This window comes from Palaemon carinicauda, chromosome 11, assembly GCF_036898095.1.
Source record: "Palaemon carinicauda isolate YSFRI2023 chromosome 11, ASM3689809v2, whole genome shotgun sequence".
In the NCBI taxonomy this organism is placed as follows: Eukaryota; Metazoa; Arthropoda; class Malacostraca; order Decapoda; family Palaemonidae; genus Palaemon; species Palaemon carinicauda.
The window spans coordinates 94,134,219-94,149,034 of record NC_090735.1 but is presented as its reverse complement, the minus strand read 5'-3'; the positions used below and the strand labels follow the sequence as shown (position 1 = coordinate 94,149,034).

Sequence of the window (14,816 nt, the reverse complement as noted above, 5' to 3'; positions counted from 1 at the left end):
TGCTTGTCACTCATCTGATGCTGTTAAGTTACACGATGGAGCTATTTTTCTTCCTGACCTCTTCCATCCTCCTGTCAAGAGAGAAGATTAGTGTTTCTTACCAAACATTTCTCTTAATTGTACATTGACACTGCTGACGCCATTATCGTATGTGGGAGATAAATTTTTGGTGTGCTCGGGCTGGCTTCCTATGAAGCAAGTAATGACCTAGGCCCTAGCAGCTTCCTGTATCACTAGGATTAGCATTAAGAGATTGTTGGAGTTACCTTCCTCTCTCCCATACGGGACCAGGAAGGATGAATGTCTGAGAAAGAAAGCATCCTTCTAGTTTAGTTGTAGGGCAATGAGTAGCTCTCCTTATTTTAATGGGCAAACGGTTTATGCCATATACAAGTAGGAACAAATAAAAAATTTTAAGTCATTTGTATTTTTCGTAACTGTATAAACCTAAGACTTTTGAATAAAATTTCCCTCCTCAACCACCCCTCTCAGTCTTAGGTCTAAGGACAAAAGTGGCTATCCTGTGACAGGCAGGGGCCACGAGGGTTCCCCCTTACACCACCTTTCATTACCAACTACCTTGTTAACAACCCAGTGGCTGTTCCGGTATTGCTGACGAAAAATCCTTATTTTATAGGATTTCTCTCTATATAGCGAGGAGAAATACAAATTCTTCTTAAATTTGCTATTCTTGGTGAGATTTTGTAGTACCTGAATACTATTATACAGCAATTGTTTTTCTGGCTAGATACAATTAGCGTTTCAAATATTTGTAGACTAGACGGAGGCAAAGAGTATGTACACTGTATCATTTGTCAAGATATTGAGGTTTAGTTGAGGTTAAGGGGACCGTCCGCCATGGGGTATTGACATAACAATTTTCAGAAATCAAAAATCGTTTTATTGCTTCTATGTATGCGTAAACATCTCATACTGTACATACTCCCCAGAAGTTTCAGCCAATTATTTTTACAAATAACGAAGATATAGAGTAGTTTTTAAATGATGACGTCATCCTTACTGTGTCGTCTGCATGACTGAGTTTGACAAAATCGTCTTTGTGTGTTAATTTTGCATATTTATAGCGATTTTTCACTTATATTTCGAGCTATCGTACGTCTGGCAGAAATGGAAGGCATTGGTAGAGTGTAGATGAACGAAATCTACGCCTACAATAACAGAAGCCAAAGTTGCCAAAGATGTATAGAAGTTATAATATATGCGTTTGTTTATTTGAAGTTCGTATGTACATTGTGTTTCCACAACGCCCTCGGGAACATTATAGAAAGGTCAATGTTACCTAAGGTTATAGAAAGAACAAATAGTCAATCATTTTTCCAAACAATGAAGATACAGCGGTCTTTAAATGATGACGTCATCCTTATGGCGTCGTCTGTATGACTGAGTTTGACAGATGCGCAGTTTCTCTCTCTCTCTCTCTCTCTCTCTCTCTCTCGAATGATTTACCACTGCCATTTTATACAAATACTTTTATTCTCTCTCTCTCTCTCTCTCTCTCTCTCTCTCTCTCTTGAATTATTTAAAACTCCCATTTATACAAATTCTATAATAACAATGTTCAACTCTCTCTCTCTCTCTCTCTCTCCTCTCTCTCTCTCTCTCTCCTCAATTTGAACTGCCATCTTACTTCTGGCAGAAATGAAAGGCATTGGTAGAGGGTAGGTGAATGAAAACTACCAGCTACGAAAACATCAGCAAAGTTTCCAAAGACATATAGAAATTATAATGCATGTGTTTATTTACTTGAAGTTCGTATGTTGATTGTGCTTTCTCAACGTCCTCTGGAATTTTATAGCAATGCCAATGTTACATAAGGCGATAGAAAGAACAAAAAGTAATTGAAGAACAAGAAAAAAGAACCAAGAAAGAGGGAAACGTGGATAAGAGTACAAAGCTGAAACCTGCTAACTAAAACACTGGCAACAATTAGAGATCGCTGGCAACTCATAACATAGGAATAGTAAACTGAGGGTTCAAATACCTCCTTTAGGGTGCATTTATGTAGGAATAAACAATGAAAGTTATCATAATAATATTATCTTGATTTCTTTTAGAAAAGAAGCGAAAGTTTGCTGCAAATCTTTGGGAGCTCATAACTCAAAAACATACTTATTCCCACTTAGGTACATTTTTCTCACTTATTTGTTGTTCGATATTAGAGAAAAATATCGTTGAAAAGAAGAATAAAAATCCCACAATTCTGTCAGACAAAATTTTGATTTTCTTTTTACATTTTTTTTTCACGATTTCCGTCTAGACGAGGAAAAAAAAATAAAAATTCATTAAAAAAAAAAACAGAAAGGAAAATAAAAATTCTGTCTGACAGAATTGTTCGGTTGTTAGAGTAGTTTTTGTGGTATAAGTTTCAATACAATTGGTATTATAGTAGTGGGGAAAAATGTACCTAAATATTTTTTTTAAAATCATGATTTTTGCTAATAAATCCAAAAGTTTATGATCAAATGACTTGAAATTTTTATATGATGAAGGTATTATATATGTCTAAAACATATATAGAAATTGTGTAATTTGGATCATTAGAAAAAAAAATGGCGGACGGTCCCCTTAAGTGGAGTCAACATTTAGGTATTGATATTTAAAAATAGAGAAAGATTCAAATATTTTTATCAATAGCAATTGAGTCATAGGCAAATAAGTTGTAATTCATATATGGCACATATTAAGTGATAAAATACAAAGTGGGAATTTTTAATTTTGCATAAAAATTTTAATACTGCGTGTTTTTTAAAGACAGTAGACATATAACAGCCTTCTTTGTTTACAGTTACACGAAGATGAACTCAGAGAAGCAGTTTTACTTGTATTTGCTAATAAACAAGATTTGCCAAATGCCATGACAGCAGCTGAACTTACTGATCGATTAGGACTTAACCAATTACGAAACAGAAGGGTAAGTATGTTATTTTAATATTAGTCAACTTGTAAATTGTATTGTAGGGGTTAGAAGTTTGTGTTACTATACATTGTTAGATAGTGATTAATTGATATTTAATCTTTTTGTTCTGACACCAAATACAAACCATTCACTATTTATAGGGATTATCTCTTGGCACAGCTGGAAGACTAGCCATGAAGACTTTTAAGTGAGGTGGAACTACTGAACCAGCCGTGGATAGTTACGGGTAGCAGAGGTTGCCGGCTACCCCTCTCTCTCACACACCAGTGCGTCTAACCCACTTTTTCTTTTGGCTTTGCAGAGAAAGGATTTCTCTGCTCTTTGCCTTCCTAACAAGACTTGCCATTGTACTATTTATCTTTTTTCTCTTTTGAGGTGTGCGTGTTTCTCCTTCCTGCTGTCCATATCATGCTGACTTGTCCAGGGCCAGAAGGACGCTCCTGCAGTACCTTAATGTCCTCTGCCGAGATTGATCCCTATTCACTGTGTCTGGCCTGGAGAGGACGGTGCTGTGACCAGGATAATACCTGCGAGAAGTGCTGGGAGTTGTCTTCCTCCCAGTGGAAGTGATTTGGGTACTGGTGCTAGAAGTCCAAGAGGGATTCCTTGCCTTTGAGGTCCTTCTCGAGGGCGAAGAAACCTTGGACCTCTAATGCTTGCTCGCTCTCTTTCGAGGATCAATCAAGTAGGAGTGTTGACAAGCAAACACCAGGCCAACCCTGGGGTTCCAGGGACGAAGCAGTTTACCTAGAGAAGCAACTTTGCCCCCGCCCTCAGAGAATCCTTTTTTTTTATGTTTTACCTGGTTGTCTGTCACTGGAGGGGGTTGCAGACCTGCCTTCAAAGGACGTATTATTAGAGCTTCTTCAGCGGGGCCCCCCAGCCCCTAGACGAGACCTACTTCGCCACCCTCCAGTTCTTTCGCCCGTAAGTACTGTAGTTGATGCCCTTGCTGACTGCGAGACCCATCTTTCATGCAAGAGTTGATAGGAGAAGTACAAGAGGAAGGCCAAGGTTTGGGTGGATGGATGGAGTGAAGAAATCTCTGGGTGATAGGAGGATAGATGTGAGGGAGGCAAGAGAGCGTGTTAGAAATAGGAATGAATGACGAGCGTTTGTGACACAGTTTCGCTAGGCCCTGCTGCTTCCTCCGGTGCCTTGGATGACCGCGGAGGTAGCAGCAGTATGGGATTCAGCGTTATGAAGCTTCACTTGTTGTGGATAACGGGGGAGGGTGGGCTGTGGCACCCTAGCAGTACCAGCTGAACTCGGTTGAGTCCCATGTCAGGCTGGGAGGAACGTAGAGAGGAGAGGTCCCCTCTTTTGTTTCATTTGTTTGATGTTGGCTACCCCCCCAAAATTGGGGGAAGTGCCTTGGTATATGTATGTACAGTAGGGTCCCGAATTAAGCGTGTTCGAATTACACGATTCCCCTTTTCCGCGATCGCTATTTTTCAAAAATAAATTTTCTGTATCTGCGAGGCTGTTCAAAGTTCGCGAGTCAAGCACTACAAAATGTATCAAATCTATTGTCTTTTTAAGTATATTGGTAGCCCTAAATACGGTGATTTATAATAAATGTTACAAAACAATATTAACATTACATTTCATTAACATAATTTCATAATGAATAGCCTATTTAAGGGTAAAATTCCACATCAACAATGAAATCAACTGTTAACTGTGCGAGTCCAGCTGACAAAATGTAAACAGAAATGTGGTTACGTTCTCAGCAATCTTTATCTTTCTCCAACCTTACGATAATTGTAATGGTAGTGTTAATGATGGTATATTAAAGCATTATTTTTGTTTAGTACAGTATATTTAAAAGCCTTATTTTTCCCTCTGGGCGTTCAAGGTTTTCACGAGTAGACTGGGTTCGTTTATCGGCAGTGAATAGCCTAAACTTCGGTAACGAGTCGTCAATATTTTGTCATATTTTAAACAGTATACATTTGATTTGCAAACATTGGTTTTGTAGAGTAGACGGTAAAATAAAATCTAGAGAGAGAGAGAAGAGAGAGAGAGAGAAGAGAGAGAGAGATCCCTCTCTCTCTCTCTCTCTCTCCCCCGTAAGAAATAAAACCATAGTTCACATATGGCAACTTGAGTTTAAGAATGAAATTAACATGAATATTGTTAGTTGTGGCGATCAATTCCTCGCTTCAGGGGGTACACGAAACAAAAACACGACATTCAATTACAACAGCTGATTCTCTCTCTCTCTCTCTCTCCTCTCTCTCTCTCTCCTCTCTCTCATTATACAATACTTACAAATAGATGAAGAAACCAAAATCAGTTTTCTTGAAGTGTCAATTAAATACAAAACGAAAAAAATTATACCGTGTATACATCCATTTCAATCATAGCTTAAAATACGGTAACCCGATTTCGTCCGCAAACCACTATTTTTTAGGAAACACCATTCTATTCCAGAAAATTTTTACTCTTTAAATGTCAATTGCGCTATAATAAAACATGTACTTATGTTGTTAAATTTCGGGTGTGTTTTAAAAATCGAGTATTGCTAATTTATTTTTGTTTTACTTTTGGCTGTGATCACATCAGCTGATGTCTAGCTTCCGCGCGAATACAATAACAAAGAATTGTTTACACCATTTCTTAACTTATTCAAACCATCTATACAGTTAATATTACATAAACACCAATGTGTTATAACCTATCATATTTATTGTTTAGTACTTTAAAACCATCCCCCCTCTCTCTCTCTCTCTCTCTCTCTCTCTCTCTCTCTCACATCGAACGTTATAGCGGTAACCTAATTGTTCGGTGACTTTAAAAATAGGCCTAGTACTTTCTTCTTTTACCTTTTTTGCATATGGATCCATAATTGAGGTGGGTACAAGTTGACTTATAACTGAAGTTAGGAAAAGTATTTTGGATATGGAAAGGACAATTATCTTTCGTAACAGTTTAGAATTATCGTAAGTTATCACTCTGTCATTAGCGGCAGTTTGCTATTGTGGATTAAACGCATAAGGAAAAAAAAATTTCCAGCTTTGCTACGAATTTAGGAATTTATATGGATACGGTAAGTAAAATATTTGTAATAACATAATGTTTACTAAATGTTTGTAATATCATTAGTTATGACTTAGATCATGTGTGTTTAATGCATTCGTTTGTTTATTATGATCGAAGATGGAGCGTAAACAAATGGAAGGTTTCCGTTTCAGGCGGCATCATAAAGAAAAACATTTCATAAATGGCATTCATTTCATTTATATGAGAGTTCTAATAAAAAATAATTAGAACATTGGTAATAACAAATTCAACATATAATCTATACTTGGTAAAAATTGCTGTCAATTCAAAAACACAGATGTATAAATGCGTCTGTTTCTTCGTTGTGATCAGAGATAAACGTAAACAAAACATTGGTTGTCGTTTTCTATTGTGCTTTTTAGCGTGTTTAGGAAACGCATGATATAAAATCGCCTTTATTTTGATAATTCTGGATTTTCAATCATACAACAAGCTAGTCTATAGAGAGATGGTTTTGCTATTCACCAGTTGTATTATACAATAGATAAGACAAACATTAAAATTTGTCTGTATTTTGGGTTGTGTTATAACGGGAAATATATGGTGTTTACACCTATCCTGGTTGTAATTTTAACCATTTTTCAAGTTATTAGAACTTTAAAGTATATTAAATGTTTTATTTATTTACAAGAGCAATTTGATATTATAAAGAAATACAGTATAGTACAAAGAAAGTATTGGAAATGGGTAGTGAACACATTTGAATAGGCAAATTGCTGGTTGCCATGGCCGCAATGGAATTATTTCTGTTAGTTGTGTGTTTCGAAATTCGCGATTTTCCATTTACACGAGGTCATTAATCGACCAAATTCTCGCATAATTCGGGACCCTACTATATATCTATATTTATCTGAAGAAAGTACACTAAAAGGACAAATATTTTCAAAGATATATTTCCTTTTATGTTATGGAAATGAAATACTTTTGCTTGGTAAGTTCGTGTTTTCCTTCATTTTTTGCAAGAGAAAAGACATTTTTTTTTTACATATTTTGCATTTCATTGTTGTAGAGTTTATGTCACGTGTCTTGTGACGTCATTTTCTGGGGGAATTGCGCTGGTAAACAGAATGATTTGCTTTCGGTGTGTTACCGAGCAATCTTATTACAGTATTCCCATCATCGAAACACCTAATAACGATATTAAGTGTTTTAGTGGTCTGTATCAGTAGTTATGAGGATAGTACAACTTAGCGTAAATTTAAGATAAAATTCTGAAGACGTCATATTTCTGGCGGAAAGCGAGTGGCAAATGAAGTGATTTTCTTCCGATGTGTTACTATTCCCATAATCGAGAGAGAGAGAGAGAGAGAGAGAGAGAGAGAGAGAGAGAGAGAGAGAGAGAGGAGGGGGGTGTGTGTGTGTCAGTTGTATTCCTATCCTGACTAATAATAAGGTCTAGAAACAAACTGTATGGAAAATGTGATGCCCTATGACATATTGGCACTGATGTAATATTCATTATGAAGAGATTCTGAATGTTAAGAAAATCTATATAACTCTGTGTTATTCGTATTGATGTGGGCATAATCTTAATACGGCAACGTGACCTTGAGATCAACTGATGCCAACCGAAAGTAATTGTTGATTATGGATATACTCCAGAAATTGAAAAATAAAATAAAAAAAATATGCTTTTATAAACCAGAATTAAACACAATGTCTAATGAAATATGAAGGCTTAATACTGTATTGAACTAAAATTTAAATACTGTATGAAGCTTTAAAAATTTAAAAATTAACTACCCGTATGCGATTGCTTGAGTGAGCATACATACGCAACGCACAGAGAAAAAGCTTTAACGATTTCGCATGATAACTAATAATAACGGCTAAAACCAACTGTATGGAAACTGTGATTTCCTGTAACATATTGGCGCTGATGTAATATTCATCCTGAAAATATTTCAAATAAGTTAGGAAATTATATAAAAAATATGCCATTCGTATGTTCACCAACTTTTGATGTGGTAGCTAATGGGACTTTCAGATCAGCTGATCATAACCGAAGGTAAACAAAATGTAAAATAATTCTTGATTTTTAAAATCCTTCCAAAGTTGAAAAAAAAGATAGAATAAAAAAGGCATTAATAGATAAACAGTAGAAAAATATTGAAAAAATACGATCAAGATGATTGTCGAATCACAATGCATCATAATAAATCTAATGAAACTTCACTTTTTGAGTTCGACATATGTCGAAATCGACTTGCTATGCGTCTCTCGGTCCCTATCTCTCGTAAGTCCACGACTACCTGTGTATGAATCAGATTGTTACAGCAAAAGAGAATAGTTATTTGATGTCTCGTGTTGTATCGACTCCAGCCATGGCTGAGATAGGCTTACCATGGCAGGTGAGCCTATTGAGGGTTTCCCACTCACGACTCGGACTTGAATGTAACTTGTATTCGACTGGGATAATCTGGGCTTCCCAGCTGTTTTTATTCCCTACACTTTGCTGGTGTGTCTGAGGGCTTGTTTCACCTCCGGGTAGCAGTGGCAGGTGAAGCAACCGCTTCAGACGGGTTCTCACCCTTCATCCCTCCTCCCCGGTGTACCTGTTGACATGGAAACAGATTCAGTACACATGTGCTTTGGTCAGCAAATACCTAACTATGAAGTGGTTAGAGCTGCTTCCCATGCAGCTCAAGGATCATGAATACGAGGTCATAGGTCGGCAACCACCTCCCTACTTCCTGCATATTTATATTAGTCGAAATTTTTTTCATTTATCTAAATCATATGTGACACACTTTTGTACCCGTTCATCCACATCACACAAAACACATACGGTGTACTCAAATACGTTACATTTTACTGTAAATATTAGGTAAAGCTAACAATAAAATAGCCTTCTGTAAATTACGTAGTACACTTTGACATCAGAAAGATTGCATCAGAATTGATGTGAAGCATTTCTGATGTCAGTGTACACTACTGAAATATTTGGTTGTAAATTAGTACCATAATGTGCTGAGTAAACTATACAGTATAACACAGTAAATTTGATTTAGAATATGGAATGGTTTACTTAACTATGCATATGAAAAGACTACCTTTATCAGGGTAAAACAATGCTAACCGCACACACACACACACACTCTCTCTCTCTCTCTCTCTCTCTCTCTCTCTCTCTCTCTCTCTCTCTCTCTCTCTCTCGTGTGTGTGCCACATAAATCTCCTGGAAATGTAAGCAGCTGTTCTAGCCTGCAATCACTTCAACAGCTCCTTTTCAGGTCACTGTTGTGTTGATGAGCGACATGATGACAGTAGTGGCATATCTGAACAAGAAAGGAGGAAATTTTTCATGGTAGCTTTGCCATCTGGTTGTGGAGATTCTGTGTTGGATGGAAGAGAATTCGATCTCCCTGTTAGCCCGGTTTATTCCACTGAAAAATGACAATCTGAGCAGGAAGACTTGGTTGGTTCCATTTAGTCTTTGCCACCCCGGATAGCCAACAAAGTCCTGACTATGGGGTTTGCCGATAATTAGCCCGAAGCATCCAGTGTACTGTTCTCCAGTACCACACCCACCGCCAGCCTTTCAGGAGGCCTTTCAACATCCGTGGGACCTCAACAACCACATGTCTGTTCCCTACAACTTCATGCCTGTAGGTTATCCAGCATCTCCTCTCGCAGTGTGTCGGGTGCTTCAGAAAGTCATCTGTTGCCATCTACCAAGCGAAGTTGATTATCGTTTGAAGTTAGTGTCGTGGAAGAGATGTCTCTCCACTCTATGCCACTATCCCCTTAATAGTGAAGTTTTTGTTACAACTCAGGGAGGATAGATTCTGCTCAGTCTCAGCAGTGAAAGGCTACCGGTAGCTCGACCTTGATTCTTGTCTTTAGACTGAAGTTTATATTTCCTCCTTGTTGGAATTGTCTTTACTCATACAAAGTATTGAGTTTACGTGCTCCCAGTCTGAAGTTTGGCCGCTTCCCTGGAATGTAGTGAAAGTGCTACGCTACCTGAAAGGAGCTCCTTACAAACCTCTGAGTTTTCCTTCTTGCTCTTACCTCTGCTAAGAGGGTCAGCAAGTTGCATGGTCTATCCTTCGACGTCAGCTATTCAAAGGGATGGTGGCAAGTAACACTCGGATTAGTCCTCAAGTTAATTGTTAAGACTCAGAACCCTGTTGTAGCAGACTCTAGGTTCAGGGCCTTCCAGTTTTGAGTCCTCGAAATGTAAATGATGATCCTGATCAGCTGTTACTATGTCCTGTGAGAGCGCTGTGGCGGTATCTCAACGCATATCAAAAGCTTTCTTGTGAGTACAGTCAGGATTTAAAGGAGAATCGCGAAGAACCCGATCTCCTCTTGAATTTGGCAGGTCATTGACCGTGTCTTAGACCCTCGCTCTTCTTTAAAGAGTAGAAAACCCAGAGCTCATTACGTTAGGGAGCGTATGTCCCTAGCATTCAAAAGTGGTGCATGTACTCCAAGCAGGCGTGTGGAAAAGGCAAACCACGTTCACCACTCTTTACATGCAAGATATAACCCACAGGAACGTAGATATGTTTACTCTGGCCCCTGTGGTGGCAACTCAGCAAGCGGTTTAGCTATCTCAACTCTCTTACAGGATTAGTAGCAAATTTGAGGGATGGATGGATAGAATGACTGGCCTTTTCTTACTTCATTTTCCCCTCTCTTGGGGTACAGCGTCCAGTGGACTTTATAAGCTGGCCTATCTCCGAACTGCAAGGAAGAACCATTTTTACTTGTGTGATCTGAAATATTTGATATACTGTATTTTGTTATGTTGTCAATCTCCTTGCGAGTGGGAGTAAAGCAATGTCTAGGTTCAAGTATGAAGGTGTAAAATATCACTCTTTACTTTTACCTGGTCAAGTTACAGTGCTTGTTTCCCACTCATTCACCATAATTGCCCAGTTTTTCAAATCTCCAGCATCAACAAGCTGAGAGTTCATGAGGCTTAAGGGTACTCCTATCACTCTCTATCAAGCTCAGAGTAGTACCCCAGATCAAGTTTCCTTTGTACTTCCACCCCACCCAAGGGTGAGTCTCCATAGTAAAGAACAAAAGGTTTGCATTTGTTTAGGAACACATGACAAATTAGAAAGTAATTTGTATTTTTCTAAACTATAAAAACCTGAGTTCTTTACTCATTTTTGTCATGCTATCACCTCTCATCCAAGAAGATCTGACTGCAATCAGAAGTGAAGGATCTCAGTGAGTGAATATGTGAAGTGGGTGGTTGGTCAATCCCCCAGCTTTCCCTGCTAACTAGCGGAGGGTCATTGACACCTCACACAAAAGTTTATGGCTAGATTCCAGCTATGCTGAAAACATATATTCATTGTAAAGAACTCAGGTTTGCATCGTTTGAAAAAATATAAATTACTTCCAAATTTGTCATGTTATTAACAAGAGAAGTAAGTTTGTCATTCCTACAAAAAGGAAGACTGCCTAAGGTTTCTTATGTGCCATAGCTTACAGTTTTTAGTTACATGATGAAAGATTTCTATTGTGTTTAATATTTAGTAAAAGAAAGTAACAAATAATTCCTTTTGACTTCTTATGTTTTTGGCTTCTTGTCTATTTGGATTCCTGTTAGTTTGACTTCCTAGCCATTGGCATCATGGCCATGAGGCCATGTGTTTGTTCAAAGTCCTGTCTGTTTGCCATCTTGGCTTTGTTTTTTGGCATAAGTGAATTCTGCATCATGTCTGCACATGCCCTTGTTAAAGATTCAGTGGCCATTCCAGCTCGCATGGAAGACATATAGTACTCGTATTCTATGGTCATGGGGTCATATAGTCAGGAAAAATACAGATTACACAAAAAAAGTTATTTTGAAGTCACACACTGGTATGGGTAAACTTCTTAATAATGACTATCTTCCCTCATGTTGGTTACCTTTAGGTGAGACTTTGTTAGAGTTCTTGAATTCTTGGAGTAGGTATTAGATTTATGAGAATTTTCAGAGGAAATTATTACTTTAATACAGTACTGTAGTCTTCTAAAAAATGTTGACAAGGAAATCTCTGTTGCCACTATATATGTTGGTGTGGTACTGTTATAAACACACATTAGAGTTCTATCTCATGTCTCTTCAATGTGATATATATAGTTTATAGACTTGTAGGTTACTTCTTCTGAATAAGTCTATGAAAGTTAACTTTTAAACAGTTTATTAGTAGCTCCATCACAGGAGTATAGATGGTTTGGTCGGATGACCATTCCGTATGACAAGTTTGGTGATAACGTTTCATTAGTTATCTCAGCATTTTACATAAATATGATAACACAACATTACTACAGGAAGCCATCTGGTTCCGTTGAGACACTCAACTGTTTCTCACGGGATGCTTGTATAGTGTTTACTCTTCATACAAAATGTTACATTGCAAAGGTATAGCTTAGTCTTGACTTTCGTATCCTGTTATGACTTGGCGTTCCCACACTCCTCTCCTAACTTCTCCATTGATCCCTTGTGTCATGGATTTTATTATGTAATCTTTACATATAAAGGTGAGCAGTTCCCCACACACCAATCATCAGCACCGTAGACTATAAAAGAACCAAGGATTTCTAACTTGGCTTCTAATTTTATTAGAATTTGAAATACAGTGTAGAGTAATATATGGGTACCTGATGCAATATATGTAAAAATACTAACATAGTATTTAAGGAGGTGAATAAACTTTTTGAAATTATTGATTTGAAACTTCAAAAACTCAGTCCCCTAAGTAAGTTTCATTTTCTACTTGATATGAAATAAACTTGTATAATTAAAACCTTGGGGGTGGTCTTTCAAGTTATCATCAGATGACATCAATCCAACTAGAACCTTTGCATAACAATTTTGTGGCAAATTAAATCTTTTTAAGAATTGTAGAAAACAAATTTGGCCAAGGTCACTAGGTCCCCCTTTAATGGGATGTTTCTCGATTCCCCATTGATATGTTACAATGTCTTATAGCTTATAAACCTTTTCAATATAATTATCTTTTTGATTTCAGTGGTACATTCAAGCAACTTGTGCTGTCCAAGGTCAAGGATTATATGAAGGACTTGATTGGCTATCCAATGAACTATCCAAGAAGTAAAGTTAAAATTATAAAGTGATAAGGTTTTTTTTTTCTTATCCCTGTTAGAGCAGGGGTTTAGCAGAAGCTTTGGTATGGATGTGCTATATTTTTATTGAACTGCTACATAAAGATATTAAATCTCAATTTATTTGTTATAACACTCTTGGCTGTAAGCTATACAGTACAGTACTTTATATACAGTAAAGAAAATACCTATTGATTAGAAGATAACTTTTTATAAGCAGGAAGGATTCTCAAGATTTTATTGTAGCTTTCATTGAGTTATGGTTTTGTAATACCTGAATGTATTTACTGTGGACTGAATATATATATTTAAGGTTTTATGTTTTGTTGCAAAATTTATAGTGAGTATTTTATGGGTTTTTTTCTGTAACATGGAGAAAGCTCAGGTCAAAACGTGTTATGTTTTAATGGCAGTTCCCTTCGTAAACTTTGACATAAAATTAAAAAGGTTCAAAAATATTTTGATGTTTTTACAACTAGAAATGAATGCTGGTCAAATGAAGATATAGTAGTTTGTATGGACTTTGTTATTTAAACAGCCACAATAAATCCCATCATTAATAATGTAATATGGTATGATTATTGTAATGTAAATGTATGTATATTTTGGAATAAAGTTTTCATGTTACATTGACATGTTCAGTCCTTTTGATTTAAATTACAGATGTTTCTGAAAAGTCCATAATATACAGTTATAAGGATTCTAATTGTGTATATATATACATTATGGTGGCATTAGGATATAATTCCCTTTGTTAACGTTGATGCTCTTGTGTCATCTTGGATATATAAATATATATTTTTTTCCTGAAAGTATGTTGATAGTGGTCTTGGTTCAGGTTTTTCAATTAAGACAGCATTTAGGTTGTTGCTGTCAGCATCTCCAGTCATGACCATTCATCAATTCTTTTATTTCTTCTGTTCACTTGTTTCCCCAGGATTTCGTGCACTTATAGTCAAATCAGTGAGGTGGTTATTCCAAGAGATTTATTAGATCAGACTTATGAATATTTCTTCCACATTTTTATGAAGATCTTGTAAGATCTTGGCTAGGCAGATACTGTACTGTAAATGTAGATAAAGCCAAATTTATATGTTCACCTTTCTGTAGAGAATTCACCTCACTGGTTTGTCTCATTTGAGAATGGTGCCTCGCTTTTGTACGAACTTTTCTTCTGAATTTTTATTTATGAATAACGAGCATGTTATTCTCCTCTTTCTCTCTCTTACTACTGAATCCCTGGGTTTAGGATACATTCCTTGTTGCTTTATGGTTTTCTTGTCCTCTTGCTATAAGAAGACAATGATACATCATAGTTTGTAACTTCTTAATAAACATGTTTGACTATGTGTTTATTTGATTACCTATTATGTGAGATATTGGTATATATCAATGTAGCAGTCGAAAGTATAAATACAATGTGCTTATTTTTTTTAAATTTATGTGATACAGTATTTTACAAAAAGGCTAGTTGCTGATATAAATTGAAAATTGGCACTAAAAATAGGAATTCAAAGGTGCCTTAAGAGGTCTCTAGATTATTCATGCATGGAATAGTCAGTGCACTGGGATAGTCTAGATGGCAATAAAATGAGAGAAGTAGCAAATGTCATATCCTTGGAGGTATAACATGAGGCATCTCTCTCTCTCACTAAATATTCGATTTCATTTCGGAAGCATTATTACATTTTAGAAAATTACTATTATTTAAATAGTTAACTGTGCTTTAATAAAACAT

The 14,816-nt window shown here is 36.6% G+C and overlaps 1 protein-coding gene across 1 annotated transcript in view; it reads left to right on the top strand.

Annotated features, from left to right (window-relative positions):
* The window catches only part of Arf4 (ADP-ribosylation factor 2), a 119,193-nt gene extending 104,768 nt beyond the window's left edge, over positions 1–14,425 (top strand). The window contains exons 4-5 of the mRNA XM_068383190.1: positions 2,807–2,932; positions 12,985–14,425. Of these exons, the coding sequence (XP_068239291.1) occupies positions 2,807–2,932; positions 12,985–13,071 (213 nt within the window). The 3' untranslated portion in view covers positions 13,072–14,425. The remainder of the gene's footprint in view (positions 1–2,806; positions 2,933–12,984) is intronic.
* Positions 14,426–14,816: the final 391 nt, after the last annotated feature.